Raw genomic sequence first — 27,595 nt, 5'->3', positions numbered from 1 at the left:
TTCATTTCTTGGACCATTTCTTTATTGTACCACAGCTATACTTAGGTTCGTCCCAAGGAATAATAACCCCACCGTCACAATTTCTAGAGGAACTTCTTTTTGTATCATTCACCTAAATAATCTACAAAAGAAGAACTGTTAAAGGTATCGGTAGTACTTTTCAGACTGAGTGGCTTAAATTAAAAATTTTGCATGTAAAACCAAGCCGTAACCCAAACCTACAAAAGAAACGCATAATTATAAAAAGAAAAGCATAATTATAAGGAATTATATGTATCCAATTTTCAGCTTTAAAGTTCCTTGTAAATGTAATTGCTACTAAAAGCAGTATCTGCCACTTGCTACTCTTTTGCAATTAAAAACGTAAAAAATTACATGTGAAATCAATGTTAATGTTCAGAGAAATCTTTGCAATTTACATTATTTTGACGGTTTCCAACATAGACAATTATACACTATTTTAAATGTAAGGAATTTTGTAACACCACCACCTACTGGTCATTTTGGCGAACTGCATTTAGTCAGGAAAAAAACAAAAAAGAAGGTGCTTTGATGTTTGCTCAGCTTAGAAAAATTAAGTTAAAATAGTATTCTGATGTTTCTCTAGTCAATGTTAAGCAGAGCAAACATAATACACAATACCCTTTTTTCCCCACAGGCAGATGCTGTAGACAGTCAGGCAAAATGACCAGTAGGTGGTGATGTTGCTACATTATACACTGCAAAGAAAAGGAATAATATAAATTACTAAAGTGCTTAGAAGACTGGTCAGACCAGTTCAAATATCTCTAAAAGATTTGATGATAGTGGCATAACTATGGCTGATCTGGCTTCCTGCAGCATAACTTTCAGATTCTACTTATTAGTGAGGGGGACTACCATATAGAAAACCCTGCAGCATGGGCATTACAGTCCCCCAGGGTATGCTGTATGGTAGTTATGCCACTGCCTGTGGAAAAGGCATTATGTTAAACAGAGAAGGTAACTTCTGCTTAAACTTTAAAACCATATAAAAAATGAATTCATGGATCCTGGAAAGTTACTTAAAAGAATTGCATGTCCTATCAAACACATTTTTATTTTTGGGTTTACATCCCCTTTAATAAATCATTTTTATTTAGGTGGTGTAAGTATTACTCTGCTGTAAACCCATGGCCTTTAAGGCATGTCTCCTTAAGTATAATTTTTTTATGGTATTAATGTTCACAGATGGTACCTTATATTGGAAATCACTGTTCAATGCTAAAATTGAATAGCAGGGGAACTCGTTTTTTTTGTAGCGAGTACATAATCATACTATATATGTCAAGTTTAATCAAATAGAATGATCAGTACTAGCACAGTAAGTTGATTCAAAAGCTGCCTAACAAGAGTTAGAAAGCTACATATGTTTTTGTTGATGCCACACGGCCAGGCGACAAATCTCCTCTTCTTCCCGGCGACTAATATGTAAATCGCCTGGGGGCAGGCACCTGGAACGCTTTGTTTTCTGAAGTCGTCCGTAATTGCCTCACAAGGAAACTTCAGGCTACTTCCATGATTAAATCTGGTTCCTTGTGAAAACACAAAGCATCAAATGTCCATACACACAGGCATACAAGTCATGTCAATTATCCAGAATGTCCCTGCACTGTCCCCCTCTCCTATCTTCAACCACAATCAATTAAAGGAACAGGAACAACAAAAAAGTAAAATGACAATATACTATGCTGTTGCCTGCACTGTTACAACTTGTGTGTTTGCTTCACTCAACTAGAAACACTCAGATTTTCATGAAGTGCTCCAGAGCTGCATACTGTATTTGGGCTATAATTGGGGCATGGCCAGGGTACAACAGAGCTTGGCAATCAACCTCCTGGAAATGTACTCCAGGAAGCAACCATCTCAGGGCAGATTTACTAAGGTTTGAATGGTAAATATGTATATGATTTGCCCCAAGTTATCTTCCAGTGCTTGTTTTGCTTATTGGGCAGTTTATTGTAAAGTATTAATATTATATTCATTATTCAAGTACTTAAGTTCTCATGCCCTTGTACTGCCTGTATAGTTATTTCTTCTGTTTGTGGTTTAGCATATTTTATTGCATATTTATATTAATTAAGTCTCCCTTAACTTCTCTTATGACTGTTTATATTTGTATAAACGTAACTTCTTTTCCTGGTCAGGAACAAAAGCAAAGTAACAAAACAGTTATGTGCCATGTGGGCCCCCTTCAAGTCTCTGACTGACAAACAGATTAGAGAGCTTGAAAGCAGGAAGTAGTGTTCTGGCTATTGTTCTGGTTTAAAAACCATTTTTATTTTCTGCAGCCTTGTAACTCGGTTTTACTGAATGCTGAACTGCTCCTTTAAACAAAAGGTTTTTAAATTGTATGTAAAATCACACAATGTAAAAAAACATGACTACACTAGTAGGGTTTAACTGGTCGTGTTTCAAGTCAAATGAATATATTCAACAAAAAAAAAAACGTAAATACCAATATCCTATATTTATTACTATTGAATGCAAAGTCTTTAATTATTTTCGGAGGGAAAATTAATCTGATGGAATGATGTGATACAACAGTAGCTGGATTTGTCTTCATCAGTTAATGCATCATTGCCAGGCCTCATTACTACAGCCACATGCAAACCTGCTTTCTCAGCAGCAAACGCCTCTGTGGAGAAAAAAAAGAAATTATTCCAAGGTTAATCATTATACTTTATTTATATAGCACCAACTGTACAACATTTTATACAGATTATACATGATCCACATCAGTCCTTTCCCCAGTGGAATTTACAATCTAAGGCCTTATCACATATTAAAAGGTGCAATTCACCTTTGAATTAACTTTTTTCATGACATGACAGTGATGTACAATTGCTCTTTTTTTTTTTTTTTTTTTTTGGTTTATAAATATTTTTTTTTCAATAGTTTTCCAGTTGGAATTATAGCAGCTATATGGTTGCTAGGTTCCAATTTACTCTAGCAAATAGGAAATGGTTTAATGAAAGACAGAAACATAAAAAGCTCAGGACCTAAATAGAAAGTTTTTATAAATTATAAAAAGTAACAATAACAATGCATTTGTGTTTTTTTACCTGCTTGTGTTAGTAAAACCCCAATTGAAAGCTAGACAAAGGCAAATAATTAAAAAAAAAAAAAAAGACCAAGAACAGGACATTATAAATTAACTACTCCTTTAATTGATAGTTAACTAACTGTTTAGAAACAACTACACAATATATTTAAAATACAGCACTGTAGCTCGTAAACCTTATTTAATTGAGATGCACCAAATCCATGATTAGGCGTTGTTCTGCAGGATTTGGAATTGACTAAAAATCATGACAGTAACAAAAAAGGAAATTGAGATATTTTATCCATCCTGGATATGCAGCTCGACAGTTGAAAGGTGGTATAACAAATGAGGTTGTATGTAATATGGGGAATTAGGTATACAACAGACCAATTCATAAAATCAACTGGGGCTCATTATTGAAAACTGGGAAAATCTGCACCAGGGTAATTACTAATAGAGCATGGAGCCATGGTAAGTGAATCTTTTTTTTTTTTGTATGTCTGAAGCATATTTGGCAAGTTCACTTGTACTTCCATTATTCATTTAATTTAATTCGCTTGACAGGCCCTATACATTTCCAAAATCTGCCATGCATAAATGAATGTTTAATTAGGTTTACTTAACTAGTAAGTATACATACTGTATAATGAGTGCAGAAAAGGTCACAAAATGTATTTAACCTTTGGATCAACTATTTGTCATTTGAGAAAAGCTGTACTAGCAGCACTAAAGTTTACCTTTATATTAACTTTTACAATGATGAAGACTAATTTTCTGAGACCATTTGCAATTGGTCTTCTTTGTGGTTTTTTTAATGTGTTCGCTTTTAGTAAAGCAGTTCTCCAATTTTAGCAGCTATCTAGTTGCTAGGATAAGTAATAAAAAGTAACTAAACTGTGGCCTCACAGAGCAATAGCTTTTTTGGCTGCAGGAAGACAAATAATTCACAAACTCTAAAAAATTAAGCCCAATTGAAAAGTTGCTAAAGATAGGCCATTCTGTAACATACTGTAACATACAAATAGTTCATTGAAAAGTAAATCACCCCTCTGAATACTCCTTAAACCCTAAAATACAACATATTACAATGTTAAATGTATACAATTATAACCTTTATGTATTTGAGACAGTGCCAAGAAAACAGCCAAGTACAGAAGAAAACTTGTATTTAAGGTCTCAAACATAAATTTGCACAAAATTGCTTATGCGGTTTTTTGTCTGTTGACAGCTGAATGTGCGACAAGCGCAAGAATAACGATCATGAGTACAGCCTGGCAGAATATAATGGAATCAATGGATGAATGCTTTTTTCCACTCTCAAACCTGAGTTTTAACGTGCATCAAACTCAGATTATGCACGGAAAAACGCCCATGTCTAAGAGGCCTAAGATCACATTTTATAACATGACACTGACACCCAGTGGTTAAATAATACCAGTGTAGCGCTATAGTAAATTGTGTGTATCGTACACCACTATTGAGCTCCACTCCCAATAAATGTGCCCCGGATGAGACCTGTAATCTTAGGGAGTGAGCCCTCGCAACGGTGTGGAGGCAGGGTGTAGAGCAACTGTAACTGGATACAGGGTATAATAATTGGGCGCCAGTGGTTCTTATAACTTAAACATGAACTAGTTTATTGAACATACACAATCCTCAGTGGAGTATACAATAGAGCATGACAGGATTTGGCGTCAAATTGAATAGGCAATACTCACAGCACCATATGGTCAGTATTAGTCCCCACAGGCAAGAGGACAAGCTCAGCAGCAATAAAGGTACAACCAGCTTTCAGCCTTTCCCTAAGTGGAACCTGAGGGGAATCTATCTACCCTGTTCCTATACACTTAGTCCCTACTTCTGGGCTATTAGTACACGGGATCTTAATCCCTCTGACTCTCCTCGTCGGAGCCTGGCTTAGAGCAGAAAGAGCAAACAGTACCCCTCCCAACTGTATTTTAGGACCCAATTAGGTGTCCATAACCTGGAGGGACTGCCTGCACAAAATACTAGGGGTGGCTATTTTACACATCCCTACATTCTCCCCCTGGTGAATTCCTTACGTCCCGGCAAGGAACATATTCAAATAACAAAGCACCAAAATACATTGCAACATTACACATGTATTATATTCACTATAGGGTTAACTTCCCCTCCAGTAGCCTCTTCATAGGCCTACTAGAGAACCATGGTTAACCTGAAAAGAAAGCAGTTTAGGCATTTCATGCTAGAAGCCATTTTGAGAAATCTATCTCTATCATAGAACAGTGGTCTAAGTCTTCTCACTACTGGAGACTTAGTACATTCATAGCAAACACTTTACCAAAAAGTGATACTTAGCCATTACCTTATAACCGCTTCGGGGTAACTCTCCTGAGTAACCAGGTACAATGGCATATCTGAAAGAAACAGCATCATAGAAAAACAATTTATTTTACTGTCACTTAACTGTGCATTTATTAGCTCCACATTGCATACTAATAGTGCAATATTGTAACATTCCTCACATTTTGTATAACCATTTCTTGAGTACTGTCCAGGTACCCTGAGCAATGAAAATATGTAAGAGAAGGCACAGGTTATACATATTGCATTGCAAATACTTTATCATTCCAGTCCATGTAATAATTCGAACCCACAGTCCTCTTTTATATGCACTTAGGAGGGTAAAGGGAATTGAAATGAACCTACCAACGAGTAGGTATTAACTGGAAAGTTATCCGTTTGTTGGAATTAAATCCAACTGAAGTAAATAAAGAAGAATCCTTCCCAGGACAAAGTCAGTCACTGTAAGGGGACAGGCAATAGACAGTTCCAATGAACTGAAACTTCACTCCCAGTGGAGTAGGATCAAAAAGAAAACAATTCCTTCAAATCATATGAAGGAAACGGGCCTTGGTGTCCTCATATGGTATATAATATTTGGGATGGGGTTTCTCCACCCATTGTTCATCACCATCGTAAACATCCATAGAGAAATACTTAGTGGCATTGTATTTCCGAAGCTTTTCACAGCATTCTTTAATATGGTGCGCCCATACCACCACTCCTTCTCAATGGCCCTCAGGTACTCCCAATCCTGCTGCCGCTTCACCGCATCTGGGTTGGTAAGGCAGCTATGGTGCATCTTTTCCTTTCACAGGATCTCATCAATGAGCCAATCCTCATAAGATGCTGCCACTTTCTCGTAGACCCACAATGGAGCATAGGGCATAGGGCATACAATAACCCCAGGATCACTCTCTGCACCCTGGAGACTGATCTGAAGTCATTTGGATCTGCTCGTCCAGGCAGAACCCAGAAATTCTTTTCCTCCTCTGGGCCTATCTTAGGAGGTGCCTTGAAGCTGCTAGGCATTGTCATGATAGGAGCAGGTTCTTCTTCCGGCTCTATGGGCTTTTCCTCATACTCCTCCCATCCTGGAACCTTCTCTGAACCAGGGCTCTCTTTGGGTTTCGGAATATTAGCCAACAAGTCTTTTTCTCCAAATAGAGAGATCTTTCCCCAGGTACGGTGGTATAACTCAGAAACGTGAGTGCTCTCCCCTGGCTCACTAGGGGTTAAGTGCACTTCCACCTTGGGGTGCACAGACCTCACTGGTTCACTCACCGCTGTCCTCCGACACTCACACCGAATCTGCTCGGCACTCTCGGACACTGACTTCCAATCTTCCTCATCACTCATGAGAGGGGTCAGCTCCTTTTCTAACAGGTCCTCAGCGAGTGGTGGATCTCTGAAGGTTGGAGTCACAGGTCCTAATCGACCAAATGAAGGCTTACCCCATTCTATTTCAGAGTCTTTCATGGGGACTGAAGAAGGCTCAGGAAGAACAGAATAAATGGTCACTGTTAAATCTCCAGATGCGCTAACGTCATTAACCAACACTTTGCGGGGTGTTGTAACTGTCTGTTTTTACAGCATTCAAATCTGCGGCTACTATCTCCTTCACCGAAGCAGACAAAGGGTCACTTACCCCCACAGGGATGGCTGCCTCCTCTGAGACTACAACTCTCGTAGGTGCCCGACATTTCTCACCAGCACCGAAAGTTCCGTGAGCTGCTGACACTTTCTTGGGCAACAGGTTTTCCTCATCCGAGGTAACTGGAGCTGAATCATCATGGGGAATCGTCTCTGCATTCACCCCCAACTCCTGCAGCACTCTGTCCATAGACTCCCCTTTGCTCAGTAACGGGAGTATTTGACACGCAGGGGCAACAACAGCTTGTTGGGCTCCACCGTCTCCGTCCGCAGGAATCGGTACAGCCACCATCATATGGTTTCCATGGGAATGCACTAACCCCTTCTCTCCGATTTCCACTAGGGGAATGGCATCCGATAATGACACTAATACATCAGCGTCACAACACTCAATCGCCAACTTTGGCGGTAGCAAGTTCATCACAGCAACGGTGGGGGATGATATATCACCCTCGGGTGTGATATCAATAGGCAGGGGAACCTCTTTGATTTCTGGCGGGCCTTCACTGTGTGGGACAATCGGGACACTCTCGGGTGCGGAGGTCGCAGCCGCTGACACCCCCGGGGTACTCTCTATCTCATGGTACACTAGCGCCCGGGTTCCACTCACCACACCTTCCACGGTTTCTCGCTCCAAGGGAAGCTGGTCTGCACGGTGGAAAGGTCCCATCCATAGTTGCACTCCACACTGCGAACATTCTTGCTCAGCGTTCTCCAAAGCGTCCGGTGTCTCCATATCACACCGACCGCAAAACGGAATCATCGGACCCCTCGTACTGGAAATAAAAGTCCCTTGCCAGACATAATGCTTCTCTGGCTCAGCAAGGCAAACCAATTGCATCCTCCATCGCCTTTAACACGGCAGGCTCTGTAGCCAACTCCGCCATCTTCTCCGAAGACACGTCCATCTTCAACGTAGTCGCCACTACCCTCAAAATGGCGGACGTGATCTCACTCAGGTCAGGGCCTTCCTTTGCGGCTCTCGCGGTATCTTTGAGTGCAGGTTTCGCGCCAACAGCCACTTCTCTGGACACTCCCCCTGGTGGAACACTTTCAGCGGGGAAATGTTCATGCAATGTATTAACACAGATAGCCTCCATCCCAGAGCGATTTAGCACATTCAGTGTACCCAACTCAGTTTCTGTTGGAGGTAGATTCTCCACACAACCCTCATCTCTGTCAGCTAAGGAGGGGGGAATCACAGTAACAGGAATGCTCTCCTCTTGTAATAATGCTACCGGGGCCTCTGGTTCACATGGTAGCTCCACAATGGGGACCCCAGATTCTTTCAGGCAGTCCTTGCGGTTTAGGTAATCTGTTAACCCTGTACTGGCCAATTCGGGGGTACAGGCAATCACCACTTCAACGCTCTCTTCCTTCACAGGGGGCTGAACTGGCAGTTTAGCATAAACACATGCACACCCCTCTATCATCCCCACAGGGTAAATCCTAGGTGGTCCCTCATCATCATTTGGGAGGTCATTATTCACCTGCCATAGTAACCGAACACAGTCCCGAACTTCAGACTGAGCTTGAGCTATGAATCTGTATCTGTCAAACCTTGGAAACAGACTTAAAGGGCAAGCGGCCAAATATCTTGGGGCGCTTGGGTGAACCTCATCTAGGACCACGGCTCACCTAGGATCAACACCCTCCGTCACGGCCCATGTATACACTTCCTCAGAAGTTATCACACCGGGGAGGGTTGAAAAAGGTTGGCTGACGACTTCACTATCAGCGGCCTGACATTTGTCCGCTATGGTTGAAAACAGTCCTGGCTTAGGATAGATGAGAGGGCAACCCTCGGGTGGCAGACCCCAGGGATGAATTCTACATGGTCTGGGGCGGTCGCTGAACTCACAGGACACCCTATAAAGCATACTAGAATATCCTTTCACTCTGGAAGGTTTTCTTGCAACTTGTAGAAAATCATTTTCTAGGCCAAATGCTAACCATCGTAGGTTAAACATACATTGCGTTGTGCCCTATAGGGATCCAGTCCACAACCACAGCCTGAGAAGGGTCAATCTGTTCCCTTATGGCCCATTCCAAAACTTCCTCAGGGGTCATTGTAAGATGCAACAACGCAGGATCAACGCTGGGCGCTTCTTCCCATACTTTGCCAGCTTGTCGGGTTGGTCCCCATTCGACCATTGGGTTACCAAAAACAATAGGGCCTCCCTGTCGTCAAACTCTTACTGGCCAAACAACAGCAGTGCCCATGAATTCCGGTATCTCTATGGAGGACTTATAGTATAGTACAGAGTAACCGGGAATTTCGGAGGGTTCTAAATCAAACAATCTACACCCCATTAACTCAGAGTAGCGGTGCAACTCTTCAGTCACCCCGTGGTGATCATAATCCTCAGGCACCATATCCACTGCTAATGCTCGCTTTGGATCGATGCCTTGGGCAGCAGCCCAGGCTGACACATGCTGATACTGTATTATAGTCATTATAATATCACTGCTCAATTACTCTTTGTGTCAGAATACTTTAGGCGGGAGGAAAGAACCACAGAATTCTCCCGCTGATAGTCTGGCCTTTTTCCTATTGAGTCCGCACCTGCAGCCCCTGTCACACTAGGATGCAGTGCTGTGTTACAGTTTAAACCCCTCGAGCCCCACGTTGGGCGCCAAAATGTAGCACTATAGTAAATTGTGTGTATCGTACACCACTATTGAGCTCCACTCCCAATAAATGTGCCCCGGATGAGACCTGCAATCTTAGGGAGTGAGCCCTCGCAACGTTGTGGAGGCAGGGTGTAGAGCAACTGTAACTGGATTCAGGGTATAATAATTGGGCGCCAGTGGTTCTTATAACTTAAACATGAACTGGTTTAGTGAACATACACAATCCTCAGTGGAGTATACAATAGAGCATGACAGGATTTGGCATCACATTGAATAGGCAATACTCACAGCACCATATGGTCAGTATTAGTCCCCACAGGCAAGAGGACAAGCTCAGCAGCAATAAAGGTACAACCAGCTTTCAGCCTTTCCCTAAGTGGAACCTGAGGGGAATCTATCTACCCTGTTCCTATACACTTAGTCCCTACTTCTGGGCTATTAGTACCCGGGATCTTAATCCCTCTGACTCTCCTCGTCGGAGCCTGGCTTAGAGCAGAAAGAGCAAACAGTACCCCTCCCAACTGTATTTTAGGACCCAATTAGGTGTCCATAATAACCTGGAGGGACTGCCTGCACAAAATACTAGGGGTGGCTATTTTACACATCCCTACACCAGCAAAAGACAAAACGAACTTACCCTTTACAACATCAGTCAGAAAAAGAATGTTTTCTGGTGAGCATCTTATGCTGTCTGCAATGTTTCTGTAGCTCTTGCTTTCTACCTTATGTCCAACAGTAGTATCGAAGTGCCCGTCCAACAGCTGAAAATAATGCATGAGTATATAATGAATGCGGCATGATATTTATAAAGAACTAAAACATCTATTAAAGAGCAATTAACATCACCACTTGACCACCATGGTATGCCTTGTAAAACCATGAATGCAGCTGTATTCCGATTTCATGCAAACTTAACATAAGCAGAAAACTAGTAAGGTAGCTGCAATTCTGGATATATAGTAAAACTTTGTGGACTTTATTTTGTTTTTTAAATTGGTAAATCACCTTTCAGGTAACTGTGCTATGCGGATATCCCCCAACTAACTACCTTTAATTAACACAGACGCCAAGATACTTGCAAAATTATTGGCAAATAAACTAATAAACTAGTAAAGGTAATTACACACCTAATACACCCAGATCAGACCAGCTTTATACCTCATAAAATGACTTCCATTAATTTTAGACATTTATACACATACATTCATCTGGCCCATCAACGCCATTCTGTTGGGGCAATAGCCTCACTAGATAACTAATAACTAAGACCTTTGATGTTTATCTCATGGGTCAATCTGCTGTATACAAAAGCTGTGACTTAAGTCCAGATCAATCCTTTGAATTTGGAGAGGTAGCGACCAGGGTGTCCCCTGTTTTTATTTGCACTGGCCATTGAGCCACTGGGAGCCAAAGGAAGACAAACACCCCTATTTAAGGGAATCACACTTGGTAATATAGAAGAAAAAGTAGTGTTGTATACTGATGATACACTGATGCTGGCCTCTCATTATTGGCTGTGATAGAGGTAATTGAGAGGTTTGGAGTGCTAAGTGGGCTACTGTTAAATAAAAAAATAAGTACATTTTATTTCCCTTGGGGAACCTAACTATTGCAGAAGGCACCCCTGCACCCACTCTGGTGACTATGTTCTGCTACCTGGGCATTATAGACATGACAGAACTATCATTGTACGTAGCAGAGAACTGAGAATACTGGACTAAATTTCCACTAACTCTATAGGGTAGGGTCAATTTGTTTAAAATGCTATACTTACCCAGATTTGTATGCCCTTTGTGGAACTCCCCTGTTTATATAACCAATTATATTAAGAAAATAAACAGAGCGTTAAATTCCTTTATATGGACCAACAGATCTCTAAGACTATTATGGTTCACTCTTACTGCATCTAGGGACGAATGGGGGCTTGCCCTTCCCCACCCACAATATTACTATTTGCATCCCAGTTATCCTATATACACAATTGTTTTAACTCGGTTGGTAGTAGTTCCAAAGCATGTACAAATTTACATGCAACAACTATGGGATCCCTAGAGACTTACAGGCAGGGATTTGATATTCCTCCATTACCAGAAGTAATCACTACCCCCCATTAAAGTATGGGCGAATCAAGAAGCCAATGTACATACCCCTTTCTTAAGCAACCAGGCTTGATCTGATGATTTTCAGTGGGAGACTGTCACCAGCTTTGCATCTATGGCCAGCTTAACACTACTGGCATGGGAAAACTTTGGACTCCAGATCCATCCAAATTACTATGTTAATTATTTAGCATAATTCAGTCCTCCCAACCTGTTCCATTTGACAAAGCCAAATGGAAGTGTCTGACAATTATTATGATCATTGGGAGAAGGCCCTTGCTAATATCACTCTGGGACAAAATGGTCTAATTTAAGATGGTCCACCAAATCTAGATTATGTCCCTGAGGTTTAAAGCTATGGGAAGATTAGAAGGATCCAAATGTGTGAAATGTGGTATAGGGGAGGCAGGGTTTCTTATTTTAATTTCTTTATGGTTTTTATAAAAATGCAAAATAGAAACTTAAAAAAACTATGCTGTTATAAAATGTATTTTTTTTTTTCCTCTTCCAGTTTTAGAATGATTTGCCTTCCTCGTCTGTATCAAGCAAGACAGGTAAAATACTGCTATGTTGAGCAATTGCACAGTTTTGTTTTATTGAAATTTTTACTTTATTACCTATGTTTCTATTCAAGCCTTTCCTGTTCATATTCCAGCCTACCAATCAAACCACTAGCTGGTTAACTACGGACATTTCAACCTGGAGACTACTAAATAAAAAAACATAAAACCACAAAAATAAAAAATGAAGACCAATTGAAAATGATCTTAGAATATTAATGTGGCACGTTTTGGGAACTTCTCAAATGCTTGAAGCACCCAAAAGTTGCAAGGTCATGATACTTACGAACATTTAGTTAACTTGAACTAATAAAAGAAATTAAGTTTAACTAATTTCTGGAGTTGCGGCCAACTTACTAGCTGTCTGCTTATAATTCACATTTGGTACTTTCTCTTTCCATATAGAAAGTCCTGTGAAATGTACCCAGTGGACATCCATATTCCATATCTACAGGGTCCTCTGAAATATTCTATGAACTATTTCTATAAAGAAGAAAATCTAAGCAGCTAATATGGTTAAAGGTTGAATGCCCATTAAAATGCCAGCAGTCATTATATATAGCCAAAGCTGTGGTGGCTGTCAAGGACTAATATCCCGTGGCCAGAAGGTGGTAGCACCAGAAAATTGCAATTTTGTTATAGCCGTTACTATATTGAAAGCCAACTACCACCTTTGTTTGTCTTGTTTTCTAGATTTTATTGACATGTTGAAGTAAAGGGTACACCTAGCAAGTAATCACTTGCTGTGATTTCCCATACATATGCACACAGTTCACAACTTGAATGCAAACAAGGTTATGCAAAAGAATTGTAAACAAATTTAAATGGAGATAAAGACATGCAAATAATTCCAGTCTCATCACCTGAACATTTTAACAAATTAAGAAATTAAACAGAAGTGGAAGCTTCTGTTTACAGATGCTAAGCAAAAATACTTATACTCCTCCCAACTGCATTTCTTGCATGCCATATGCTGCTGTATTGTGTTAGTGTAACTGAAGATGTGCGATTACTGTAGCCACACAAAGAAGATTTTTTGGTGCTTTTGGCATATTTGGTATAAGAATTCACAGACAATTAAACAAAAACAAATTTTTATAAACAGCATTCATCTACCTTTTTTTATATATAGAACGTAAAGCATGAGGGCATACTGAATTTGCATACAGAGCATACATTTTCTGCATGCTTAATTATGATTATGTTCAGGCCCTCTCCTATTCAGATTCCAGCCTCCCATTCAAATGAATGCATTTTTGATAGGGTAATTTGGACATAGCAACCAGATTGCTGAAACTGCAAACTGGAGAGCTGTTGAATAAAAAGCTAAATCATTCAAAAACCACAAATAAAAAATGAAACCGAAATGCAAATTGTCTCAGAATATCACTCTCTACATCATACTAAAAGTTAATTTACAGGTGAATAACCCTTTTAATAAGCAACTGAACTTTTACTAGAGTAGTAACTGTACTATATAATAGGGTTTAAGACACTTGACATTTACAGAGAAAGATAGGTCAGCTCCATCTGCTCACTTGTGATTGCAGATCAAGATACACATAAAAGTAGAATACACGAGTTCTTGGGCAGAATCTCCAAATTTATTTTTAAAACACTGTGAAGCCTTTAGTAAATATTAGTAGTAGTAATAAAATGAGACATTATTAGAAACTGGGTATCTACCTTAAGCAGATTGCCTTCGATGGAGTATCCAAATAAGAGTTTCTGTGCCTCTACACTCCCTGAAGAATAAATATACAGCTTGAATCCTAATTCCCTCCATTGTCGAATAGATGGGACAACATCTTCGTAGACTCTAATGGAGGATGGAAAATAAGACTGGAATATGATGGAAAATAAGAGTACATCACTGGCCTAATTTTCTAGGAAGATGGATGTGCTAAAAAACTAGCAAAGTTTAACTAAGTCATATTTAATATAGATGCATTAACCGCTGTATCATTCATTTAAATAGGAAGTTTAGCTTCAAAGTAATTAAGTATAAAATAAATGGACCTATTCCCACAGTTTTAGCGACTGAAAAATATTAACCCTCCCAAATCTGTCATAGCTGTCCTTACATCATGCTGGTTATATTTATATTGTTTGTACATTATTATTATTATTAACATGTATTTATATAGCGCCAACATATTGCGTAGCACTGTAAAGTAAATGTGATTATACAACTACATCACATGAATTACATACATAGAACATATGGAGTAACAAACATCACAATCAAAACAGGTACAAAAAGGTGAGGAAGGCCATATGCATAGGCATACAGTCTAAAGGGAAGAGAGTAATACACAAGGTGTGGGAGTGGGCAAGATCGAATTAAGTGGGTGAGAAATGTGGTATTGTATGTGGTGTTGCATTTGGTAGTTACATGAATGTTTATATCTACCTAAATACACCAACATATTCGGTTGCATACATGCATATCATGTCTAGAAAAAAATATTAGTATCAACTATTTAAGTAGAGGAATTTCACCCGGACAGCACTGTGCAACTCTACCCACAAAGAGCATCAACATCCCTACAGGCAATCAGTGTCTCTAGCTTTGCAGAGATATTTCACCATATTCCAGCCACTACACACTATAAATATAAGAGCTTTATTTTAGTGCAGACCCCTAGAGAACTCTACAATCACCAAAGATCGAACAATGTGAAATGTTTACAAATAATTTTGAAATCATTGAACATTTTTCATTTAAAATATACTGGAAAGTGGCTTGGAATTCCATTTTCTTTAAACACCCAAAGAAAAAGCCATTTATGGTGAGCATCCCCTTTAAATTGAGGAAGTATACAATTTTTTCTCCACAAACGTGATTTTTGGCAACAATATGGTCTCATCAAAGATGTTTCTGAAAATCTGCCCATTTTAAACAAAACTCGTGCAACAGAATTTTATATCGTATTGAAAGTAGCAGACAAACTTGTATGAATAGTTTAGATCTTTATCTACATATCACTAGCAATACCTTTTAAAACTGCCCTTAAAAAAGCGAATACATTTGGAATGAGATTTCCACAGATACATTAAACCACATACGTCATACTTACTCGCCCTTAAGCTGTCCAGTTATATAGGCTGACCTCCACATGTGACCCTGCAGCTGTTTAAGAGCAGTGGTCTTTCGGTCTAGGGACATCTGCCAGTAAACATTATCCACCACTGCCTGGATCATGTTTTCGGTTTCATTGTCAGAAATTGCAGAAGGAATGGGCACAAATCCATCAATGTGGGAGTCTTTCTCTGCCTTATAAACAAAGAATATATTCATAAAAATATATAAACATTTATGAAATGCTTGGTATTAAAGGGAATCTCCTCAACAAAACTGTATCTTGCAATAATGCAATTATAAGGAACTCTCTAATATACATTATTTAAAATGTAATTATTCATTAGAACAGTGATCCCCAACCAGTGGCTCGTGAGCAACATGTTGCTCTCCGACCCTTTGGATGTTGCTCCAGGTAACTTCAAAGTGACTTTGAAGCAGGTTCTTATTTTTGAATTCCTGGCTTGAAGGCAAGCTTTAGTGGCACTAAAACCAATTGCACTGCCAAACAGAGACTCGTGTGGGCTGCAAGTTCACATAGGGGGCTACCAATTACCAATAACTTTCCATATTTTGCACCTGTAGGAGCTTCTTGCATGATTATGTTGCTCTCCAACCTTTTTTTTACAATTAAATGTGGCTCACAGGTAGAAAAGGTTGGGGACCCCTGCATTAGAACATATTTAAATACACAGTGGTTTTAAAGAGATTTGTAACCAAAAGCAGTACTTATTTATTTGTCTGGTTCTCTGCAGGACAGTTCTACTTCAGGTCTGTAGAGAATATCAGCTGGCCTCTGCTACACTGTACTGGAGTCAGAACTACCACTACAGAGAATATAAATACAGTCTTTTCAATAACCAATGCATTTACAGATAACTGGATTGGAAAGCTAAAATATAACAGAAAATCATATCATACTTACCGAGATTTTCGTTTCCTGTACTGTAAGATGGCAGTGGGCACACAAAGGGTTAATCCCCCTGCCGTGAGGAAGGTACAGGAAATGATGTAATAAAAGGGACTCCCCCTCGCCTTGGCGCCCATTCTTAATGACGGAGTAAAAATACCCATGGGAGGGAAGCCCCTGCCCACTGCCATGTTACAGTCCAGGAAACGAAAATCTCGGTAAGTATGATATGTTTTTCTGTTTTCCCGTTCCTTTCACATGGCAGTGGGCACACAAAGGGACTTAACAAGCTTACATATGCAGGGTGGGAAAAATAAAAACCATACTCCCAAACGTAAATGCAGAATTATTTAATGGAAGTAGCCGCATCCAAAATGGAGTGACCGAAACTGGCCAGCTCTTTGGAGTAGGTATCAAACCTATAATGCTTTGAAAATGTACAGAATGAAGACCAGGTCGCAGCTCTGCAGATTTCTTCTGCGGATACCTGGGCTCTGAGTGCCCAGGATGCTGCCATCCCTCTAGTAGAGTGTGCTCTTGGTGCTGGCCCCGGTGTTGTCTGCAATGAGTAAGACGTCTGAATGCATTGTTTTATCCAACTAGCAATAGTACTTTTGGAAGCTCTGTTTCCTGCATTACTGCCTCCAATTGTAACCAACAGATAGTCTGTTTTTCTGAAGGTTGCCACTTTATCCAGGTAAGTACGGAGGCATCTAACTACATCTAGGGTGTGTAGTTTCTCCTCTTGTTGATTTTTTGGTTCAGAGTAAAAAGTGGGCAAAACTAAATCTGGTGAAATCTGGTGGAAACTTTAGGCAAGAATCCGTCCGCTGTTTTCAGTACCACTTTGTCTGGAAAGAACGTCATTTTTGAAGTTTTTATGGAAAGTGCATGTAACTCACTTATTCGCCTTGCTGAAGTAATGGCTAGCAAGAAAACAGTTTTTAGACACAGAAATTTAAGTGATGCCTCTTCGAGTGGTTCGAAGGGACTTTCCATCAGAGCCTTGAGAACCAGGGACAAATCCCAGGGAGGTATTTCAGGTCTGATTATGGGCCTAAGCTTTTTTAGACCCTGAAGGAATTTTTTGATAAGCTGGTTAGAAGCCCATTGCTTACTGGTGTATGAAGATATAGCCGTTATTTGCCCTTTTAGTGTGGAGAGGCTTAACCCTCGGTCCATTCCTGATTGGAGAAATTCTAGAAGGGTGAATTCTGAGGTCATGACAGGGTAATGGTCTTTTTCCTCACACCATTTTTTGAAAACTTCCCATGATTTTGCATATTTAATGTGTGTTGAATTCTTTTTTGAAGCCAGCACTGTTGTGATTGTAGCATAGGATAACCCTAGCTTGCTCAGCCTGATCCTTTCAGTTTCCATGCTGTTAGTGCCCAGTTGTTCGGATCTGGGTGTAGTATTGTTGGTAGGATGGGAAGGTGAAAGGGTTCCTCTTGTTTCAATTGTATCAAGATAGGAAACCATGCCCTTCTGGGCCACCAGGGGGTCACCATGACCACACTCGCTCTGTCCATCCTGATCTTCCGTATTACTTTCAGAATTACCACCAGTGGTGGGAAGATGTATGCTGTTTGGAACTTCTAGGGGAATGAAAAGGCGTCCCAATATTTCGTTCGACTGTCTCTCCTCCAGGAGCAGAACGTCTGTATTTTTCTGTTCTGGAATGTTGCCATTAAGTCTATCGAGAATGGCCCCCATTTGTTGGATATCATTTTGAATATCTCCTGACTGAGTTCCCATTCCCCTATAGCAGGGAATTTTCTGCTCAGGTGGTCTACTAGAGAGTTCTGGATTCCCGGGATGTATGTAGCTGAGATGTCCTTCAGATGTTCTTCTGCCCAGGAGAATATAGTTATGGTCGTGTTCAATAGTGCTTGAGATCTGGTTCCTCCTTGTTTGTTGATATAATTGACTACAGTGAGGTTGTCTGATTTTATCTGGACTTCTTTCCCTTGGATAATCCTCAGGAATTTTGGCAGACTCAATAGTACTGCATTCAACTCTCTCCAATTGGAACTTTTCCTGCTGTCTTCCCGTGACCATGTATCTTGGCATGTCATGCCACGGCAGTGAGCTCCCCAGCCTAATCTGCTGGCATCCGTGGTGATGATTTCCCAGATCCGAGGTTTCAATGAAATAGGTATTTTCAGATTCTGTTCTTTCAGCCACCAAGCTAGAGACTGTATAGTATTTCTCGACAGGCTGATAGTTTGTTGTGGTTTTAAGTGGTCTTTGCTCCATTGTGTCAGAAATTCTCTTTGCAGTGTTCTGGTGTGGATCCTGCTCCATCTGACAGAGTCCATTGTGGAGCTGAGTTTCCCCAAGATTTGTTGACAAGTTTTTGCCGATGGATTTGGGTTCGAACAGAGTCGTTTTACTTGACTCTGGATATCGGGTATCTTTTCCTGAGGGAGGCTCAGGTACCCTTCTTTGGTATTTATCAAAGTTCCCAGGAATACTATTTTCTGGGTCGGTGTTAATACGGATTTGTCCCAGTTTATCAACCACCCCCAATCTGACAGGGTGGATTCCAGCTTCTTTAGGTGTTTGGTCAATGTCTGGGATGTTGGAGCTTTGATGAAAAGATCGTCCAGGTATCCGAAGATTTGAACTCCTTCTATTCGGAGATGTTCCAGAAGTGGGGCCAGGATTTTGGTGAAAACTCTGGGCCCTGTTGATAGGCCAAAGGGTATGGCTCGATATTGGTAGTGCTTCCCCAGAATCAGGAAACTGAGAAATTTTCTGTGAGGTTCCCATATAGGTATATGAAAGTAAGCGTCTAGGAGATCTATCTTTGCCATCCAGTCTCCTGGGCAGATGTGCATAGCGATTGTTCTCATTGACTCCATCTTGAAGGTTTGTACTTTTAGATGTTGATTGAGGGTCTTGAGGTTGAGAATCGCCCGGAATGCTCCATTTTGCTTTTGCTTTAGAAATAGGTGAGAATATATGCCTGAGAAGAGTTCTTGCATCGGTACTTCCTCTATGACTCTTTTGGTTAGAAGATCCGATAGGGCATTTTTGATGTTTTTCATGTCTTGTTCTGACCTTCTCTTGTCGGATGACACGAAGCTTCTTTTGGGGGGGGGGGGGTTTAGTCGAAGAACATACCCCTTTGAAATCGTGTTGAGGACCCAAGAGTCTGTTACATATTGAGCCCACACTGGCAAAAAGGCTTGTATTCTGCCTCCCACTTGGGCCAGAGGGGCTCGCGCACCTTCATGCTGATTTTTTCTCTGTTTTTTGTTCTCAGTTATCTTGATTTGGAAACCTGGATCTCCAGGGTTGCCGAAAAAACGTTTTTCCTGGCTTATACTGCTTTGTGTCACGAAAGGAGGGTTTTTGGTCCCTGGACCAATTCCTGTAAGGCTTTCTGTCTTTTCTATCCTGTGGCAAGAAAGCAGATTTTCCTGCAGAAGCTTTAGAGATGATCTGGTCTTAGCGTTCTCCAAAAAGGAATTTCCCTTTAAATGCTAAAGAGCATAAATTGTGCTTAGACTGGGAGTCTGCTTGCCAATGACGCAGCCACAGTGACCGTCTGGCTGCCACTCCCATAGATTTGGCTGCCATTCTTGACCCATCAAGCGAAGCTTCGGCAGTAAAGTTATTGGCTGTCTTTATATCTTGGACAATATCCAGTAGATTTTCTGTGTCTGCTCCTGACTTGATGGCATTTTCGATGTCCAGTATCCATATGCTATTAGCTCTAGCCAGTGAGGTGGTAGCTACCGCAATTTTACATGCCATCCCTCCTACCAAGAACATCTTTTTCAGTATGGCATTTTGCCTTCGTTCCATGGCATCTTTTAAGGATACTCCTTCATCCACGGGTAGTGTGGTTCGCCGGGCTATTCTGGTGATCGCAGCATCTACTTTTGGTGTAGACACCCAGTTTTTCACATCCTGTTCCGAAAAAGGATACATTTCAGTGAAGCGTTTGGATTCCCCCAGTTTTTTATCTGGATTTTCCCATTCTGATTGAATCATCTTGGAAATGACCTCATGTACTGGGAACATTTGAGCCCTTTTACTTGATTTGAACATTTTGTCTTGTTTAGGTATGGGATCTTCCTCATCCAGGTCCAGCGTAGCCCTCATGTGTCTTATTAGAGGTTCAATAAATTCAATGTTGAATGTGGTATCCTCTATCTCTTCTGTTTCCGAATCAGAGAGAGGTATCTCACCCTCCGAGGTGCTTGAGTTTTCCAACTCCTCAGTTTCTCTAACTGAGCTCTTGTCACTAGGTCGGAGTGTAACACCCTGTTTAGTCAGGTTTTTCATGACTTTACCCGTCACTTCATCCACCATTGTAGCCATGGACTGTTTAAAGGTGGATTGCATCCAGTCCATCATGTTTGTCATTTGTTCTTGAGCTGGTTCGCTCGCATCTGTCAGGCATTTTTTACATAGCCTTTTATCTGGCATGGCAGGATTGTCACAAGCCATGCATTCTTTTCTTGAGCTTTTGCTTCTGCTAGGTTCATCTCTGTGTGACCAACTTCTGTAAGGAGAAAAATTGCATTTTACTTACAGTCCGAAGCTTTTATAGTCCCATAGTTTCTCTCTCTCCATCCATGCTTACCCTCTGGAGCTTGAATGCGAGCGTCTGTGACTCATTACAGGCAGCCTGCAAAACATATACACATAACAGGTTACTTTGTTTAATTAACCTGAGCTCCCAGCGTGAAAAACTCCCATAGGTAACTACTTACACCTGGGACCAGTGATATAGTCAATACACACTTGTTCTGCCTTCAGAAGCAGCAACCAGCCACATACAGATTCAGAGTAGCAGCTTAGGGGATTTAAAAACATTTTTTGGCGCCATCCCGCCCCTTTAAGGCTTACCCGGAAGTTCGCGCATGCGCATAGCGCATCAGGATGGACGTTAGTAATGGGCGCTTCAGCGTCTTATTGCGCATGCGCCGCTCAACAGAGGGGCATTGCGAGTCATCGCGCTGTTGGCAACGGATGGCCATGAGCCCGCCGGCTCCTCCTGGGGCACACATGAGAAGTTAGTCTCGGCTCAGGAGCTTCAGACAGAGGGAGAGCAGCTCTGCTGGGTAAGAGGGTATTTTTCCACGACAGGAAGAAAAAGAATGGGCGCCAAGGCGAGGGGGAGTCCCTTTTATTACATCATTTCCTGTACCTTCCTCACGGCAGGGGGATTAACCCTTTGTGTGCTCACTGCCATGTGAAAGGAACAGGAAAATAGCAATCCCAATATCTATTTAGGCCTTTACCTACTGATTCCCCATTCAGGCTTATTGTGTTTATCAAGAAGGGCAGTGAAAATTGCCATAAATATATACAACGCGTAACAATTATTACTTTTAGATAGGCTTTAGATACATTATCTAGAGAAACTTATGTATTTTCCTACTGGACATTGCCTTTGAATAGCCTGCTACTTTACTCCAGTAGCCCTTGCATCACACTGGACAGCCACAAGGAAAAGTACAAACTTTCTTTGGAGCTTATGCTATTGCACATGCTCCCAGATTAAATCAGTGCAATGGATACCTTGGAGAGGAGAAAAATAGTTCAACTATGTGAAAGTGCAAGGAGTGGCTTTAGATGCAAAAATAGTGACGAGCCATACGAAGACTGAAGCAAAAGAGTGTGACCACAACTGCTGTAGCACTCCATAAATAAAATTAGATAAATATTATTTAGTCCCCTACTATAATACCACTAAAAGAAAACAAAACCACATCTAATACACCCCTTGCCCAGTACCTAGTCATATAAAGCAGAATAGCATGGTGGGGTTTACTACAGTCTTAAAAGTCAATATACTCATCAATGTATATGCATGCCTTTTACCTTCTACAGCAGTTTTAGCAGTTATATTATAAATCTTTATTTTACCATGGCACCAAAAATAGCAATATATTCAGAATATTGATTGGATGCGCATGTAGTTCGTATTAGGGCATGGACACACATGCAGATCTTCACCGCGTTTTCTGCATGGTTTTTAAAAAAAGCCGACTGCCGGGTAGATACGCTTAAAAGTATAAGCTTAGGCAATGGCACATTATGCTAGGGTATTTAATCGGTGGTCGGCTTTTTTAAAAACCGTGCTGAAAACAAAGATATGCCGGCATGTGTCCATGCAAGTTATAATTAGGGTACTGGCAGATGGGGAGATTTGTTGCCTATATTTAAACCTGTACTACTGTAGGTGACAAATCTCCCATAAAAGCTTTCCCACTGACAATAGAGAATGAAGTCTGTGGGAAAACATATGCAGCTCTTCATTTTCAAAAGGTACCTCGCAAGTAAACTACCATAAGTTTACCTGCGACTTCGGAAAATGAAACTTCATGTATGTTTTCCCACTGTGATTTACTTTATTGCTGGTGGTAAATCATTTTGGGGAGATTTGATGCTGTGGTAGCACAGATGTAAACACAAATCTCCTTGTCTGCCAGTACGCTTATAAATGATCCCTACATTGACAGAGAATTGTACTTATTATGCAATGACCAACCTGTTTTTGAAGCTGGGTGATATCTTCCTGGCATTCCTTCTCTTGCCAGTGCTCAAGGAGATATTTTTTAATGTTTTCTTTTATATAAGGGAACAGCACATCCTAAACAGAAAGTTAAGAAAGCTTTAAAGTTATTAAAAAGAAGCAAAACTAATACAACATATGGAGGTTGGGTGTTAGTTGTGTATACAGTAAAAAAAATATTATATTTTGTTTTAAATGGCAATTTTATGTGTTTTTCTTCAAATTCAGATGCAGTTCATAAAACCAAAACAGCACTAAAATAAAGAACTGAAAGATCTGAAAACAAAATGTACATTGAAACAAATACAAACTGCACAGTTACACTCGCCTATATACAATATGTAAACTTCTGAATTTAACCAAACACCGAATCTACCACAAAAGATTTGCCCGAAATCTGTTCCAGTAACAAGCTAAAAACCTAAAATGCACATTCACATTTCAGAAACATAAAAAAAAGCACCAACTGTGAACAAAACATTGTCGGGTTTAACTTGACAATGTTACATTGAGACAATCTGCCTGTATATCTGAAGTCCAACTTCAGGGGATGAAACAACAGAACACTCCAAGCAAGCAAGTGAAATGGTCTGACGAAACCAAAATGTAGCTCTTTGCACATTAGACTGAACTCCATATTTAGCATTTCCCATAGGGGGGATGTTTACTCTATCTTGGACTTGGGCAATGCAAAGTAAGCAAACATGAGAGATATCCTAATCTTGTTTGTGTTCTATTAGCTCTTTTGTTTGTTGAAGGTTTTTTGCAACAAAATGGCATAGTGCTCCGCATTACATTTGAACCGCCATATAATTTAGCTAGCTTCTTGCCCAGAAGCTGTGATATCACTCTCTCTCTCATCGTTTATTTTTTAAGGGGTTAATTTCTAAAATTTGTCTCACCCTACTTTTTCTGTCCTCTCTTCCACTGCAGCACTCTTCTAATTCTACACCCAACCCCCACAGTTTGGCACTGTAGTTAACCTTTAAAGTGCTAATCAGAGCTTAATTTATACACTGTTCATATGCGGATGTATTGTTCCAGGATGAATTTACTTGCAATACACGCCCATGGGAAATACAGCAAAAGAAACCTTGGGTAGAACAATGCAATTTTATCGGTGCAGTTGTTAAAAGCAATACTTGCGCTTGATTTATATTTTACTAGTCAAGCATTTTTATATTTTTGAATGAATCTAAGTGGAAGTCATGTTATACCAAGTGATCCTTTCTATTGACCTATTTGTTCCTCTCCGAGGTTTCCATGGAAATGTCTTCTGGCTATTTTAAGCTTGTAAGCAGTGGTGTAGCAATCGCTTGCCATGCCCCCCCACTAAAAATCTAGAAAAATCCCCCCACTTCTCCCCCCTCCGTCGCTTGAGCATGCACACCTGCTCGATGCAGCATGCATGCAACATTTTCATTAAGACAGCGTCGGAGGGAGGTTTTTGGTGCTGCAGACCCTGCAGTGTCTGCTTCCTGTATAGTTACGCTCCTGCTTGTTAAAGGAGAATTCAACCTGTTCTGAAAAAAACCCGTAGCCCCCTACCCCGGGTAGACCCCCCTGCCTCCTGGCTAACTACCCCCCCGGGGACATGCCCCAAACTCCATACTTACCCCTCGCCGCAGATACTTCCAGTGAAGTGCCACGCCTCCATCTTTTGCGTCCTCGGTAAGCTGACTGCGAGATCGGCAATTTCCATGTAATTCCGTGCATGCGCAGTTGCGCAAACTGCGCATGTGCAGAAATACCAATCTCACAGTCAGCTTACAGAGGACAAAGAAGATGGACACTTGTAACTTTGCTGGAAGAATCTGCGGCAAGGAATAAGTATGGAGTGTGGTGCATCTAGTTAGCCTGGGGGGAGGAGGTTGGGTGGGTCTACGGGTTTTTTTCAGAACAGGTTGATTTTTCCTTTAAGAGTTAATAACGAGTGAATATTGCATTGTTTATATATATATATATATATATATAAAATGTCTTCGGAGAGTAGGTGTAGGGACTTGATACACACAGGAAGCATTTTCTACAATCTACACTGTATAATTTAATAAATAAAGCTTGATATTTTCAGACTCCCCAAAGGAATAGAAAATAATAGTAATTTTGTTTTGTTTTTGTAAAACAAAACAAAATCATTGTATTTTTGTAACAACAATCATTTTAATTATAACAATAAGAAGAGAAATGCAGTCAGACATTTAATTAAGCAATCACTAAAAGGACTGTTTGGTAAGCAATACAAAATATAATATCTGTAGTGCACTATAGCAGTTTATAAAGATTTTGATGAACTCAGGACACGGATACAGGTTTGCGGTTTTCTTAAATAAATATTAAAATGCATTTTCCTATGCTAACTTTTCCTGTATCACAAGTATGTCATTACATTATACTATGCAGTCCATGACTATTCATTTAAAGGATTTACATCACTCTTAATACATAACATCAAACAACCCATTATCTACAGTGAGTATACAATATTAAGGCTGATGGAATATTATTTCGTATTAGTTGTCTGTATATTCAGTCACTCACTTATTTATGTTCCACTTTATTTAAAATACAGCCTGGTTGCTATGGTAATTTAAAGGGATACTGTCAGGGGAAAAAACATTTTTTTCAAAGTAAATAAGTTAATAGTGCTGCTCCAGCAGAATTCTGCACTGAAATTCATTTATCAAAAGAGCAAACAGATTTTTTTATATTCAATTTTGAAATCTGACATGGGGCTAGACATTTTGTCAATTTCCCAGCTGCCCCTGGTCATGTGACTTGTGCCTGCACTTTAGGAGAGAAATGCTTTTTGGCAGGCTGCTGTTTTTCCTTCTCAATGTAACTGAATGTGTCTCAGTGGGACATAGGTTTTTACTATTAAGCGCTGTTCCAGGCAGCTGTTATCTTGTGTTAGGGAGCTGTTATCTGGTTACCTTGCCATTGTTCTTTTGTTTGGCTGCTGGAGGGGGGAAAGGGAGGGGTGATATCACTCCAATTTGCAGTACAGCAGTAAAGAGTGACTGAAGTTTATCAGAGCACAAGTCACATGACTTGGGGCAGCTGGGAAATTGACAAAATGTCTAGCCCCATGTCAGATTTCAAAATTGAATATAAAAAAAAAAATCTGTTTGGTCTTTTGAGAAATGGATTTCAGTGCAGAATTCTGCTGGAGCAGCACTATTAACTGATTCATTTGGAAAAAAAATTTTTTTCCCATAACAGTATCCCTTTAAAGATGAATGTGTGTGTGACAAGATTCTAATTCCAAACAGAACTACAGAAAGCACATTAAACCCAAAGAAATAACTTTTTTTTAATGCAATAGATTCTCATCAAATGATACTTTCATGAAAAGGGATCCATTATCCAGAAACCTATTGGGAAAACGGTAAAAAACAAAAGATGGAAAACTGAAAAAGGTCTTTATTTATGGTGAATAATCTGAAAACAACTGAACTGAAAGTGTTTGGAAGGTGAACAACCTTTTTAATAAAACTAAGGGATTCTGCTAAGCAAGGACAAAGTTAACAATTGTATCAAACAAACGTATCAATTTAGCACAGTTAATGAGTCCCTGACCTCCCCAGCTGCTTTAGAAGGTGAAAAATTAAACTTTACACTTCAATATTAGAAGAACAGTCACAAATAGAAAATAGGAAGCAATTGGAAAAAGTCTTCGTTTCTGGTGATCTATCTGAAACCAAACAAACTGAAAAAAAGTGTGTGAAGGTGAACAACAAGCCTTAAGTTGGTTCTTTCCAAAATATGCATGCAGCTGACTCCCCTGGGAGGAAATTGAGGCTAGGGCCAGGCAGGAACGAAATCACTGCTGAAATCCACAGGCCAATTTCAGACCCTGGCTGCTAGCAGAATCCTCTTCCCTGTTTGCGTGTTGTGTTGGCTCCGGCATGAATACACGGCTGATTTCGGCAAAGAAATGCGAGACTTTGCATTTGAGCCAAAATCTGGTGTGTTTGTGTGTTAGCTCAGGACCCAAACAGAGAAGAGGATTCTACTAGCGGTCAGGCTAACCCGCAGGCTGATTTCAGCCCTGTCTGGCCCTACACTAAGAGCCTCTTTTATTGTGACAAACTGGTGTAAAATGTCAAGCTTAACAAATATATATTTATATGGCGCTCCTTGAGTAACTAGATTTGTATAAATCATGCCTCTGGCTGGTTTAAATTGCTAGGTGAAAGCCCAATATTTAGCTTTATATTTTACTTCTTTGTTTATGAAATGCTATAGCGTGCATTAAAATCAAGCTATTGCTTTGAAGGTCGAACAGCGAAACCCTATTTATTTGAGCGACGGCCACTATAGCGCATGCTATATAAAGTGCACTGTTTGGATGTGTGCGAGACAAACAAGCTCCTCACCTTCACAAACGTGATTGGGGTAGTGGTGCCCTCAATATCTAACAGGATAGTTGTAACGGGTGTCGGTACGGAGAATAAAGCCATCACAGCACTTATTGCCCCCACGTTGTAGAATTGGTGTGACGTAAAACCCAGCCCCTGCTACAAGCCTGAAAAAAGCCGCTTAGTTTCACTTAGGAGTGGAGGCTTTTGAACATACGGGTAACGAATTAGGTAATAGCATCTTCAGCAGCAGAGCGGACGAACGTAACTTCTCGGGACAAGAATATTTGCGCGTTGGTTATCACAGAGTAGTGTTAAGGCCTTCGCAATTTCTCAAGCGCAACCATTTTGCAAACGACTACAAGGCGC

The 27,595-nt window shown here is 40.4% G+C and overlaps 1 protein-coding gene across 8 annotated transcripts; it reads right to left on the bottom strand.

The window, feature by feature from the left end:
• On the bottom strand, positions 1–27,595 carry enoph1.S (enolase-phosphatase 1 S homeolog). Of its 8 annotated transcripts, XM_041576490.1 has the most exons (8): positions 27,245–27,377; positions 22,842–22,943; positions 15,416–15,612; positions 14,022–14,154; positions 10,314–10,437; positions 5,412–5,463; positions 3,084–3,114; positions 2,474–2,656 (listed from the first exon to the last, which is right to left on the bottom strand). In XM_041576490.1, exons 1-7 carry the CDS (start codon positions 27,326–27,328, stop codon positions 3,093–3,095), a joined length of 714 nt encoding a protein of 237 aa, XP_041432424.1. In that variant the 5' UTR covers positions 27,329–27,377; the 3' UTR covers positions 2,474–2,656; positions 3,084–3,092.

The sequence above is a fragment of the Xenopus laevis genome, chromosome 1S, assembly GCF_017654675.1.
Source record: "Xenopus laevis strain J_2021 chromosome 1S, Xenopus_laevis_v10.1, whole genome shotgun sequence".
Taxonomy (NCBI): domain Eukaryota; kingdom Metazoa; phylum Chordata; class Amphibia; order Anura; family Pipidae; genus Xenopus; species Xenopus laevis.
The sequence above is the reverse complement of the archived record's forward strand: the minus strand, read 5'-3'. Positions and strand labels throughout refer to the sequence as shown.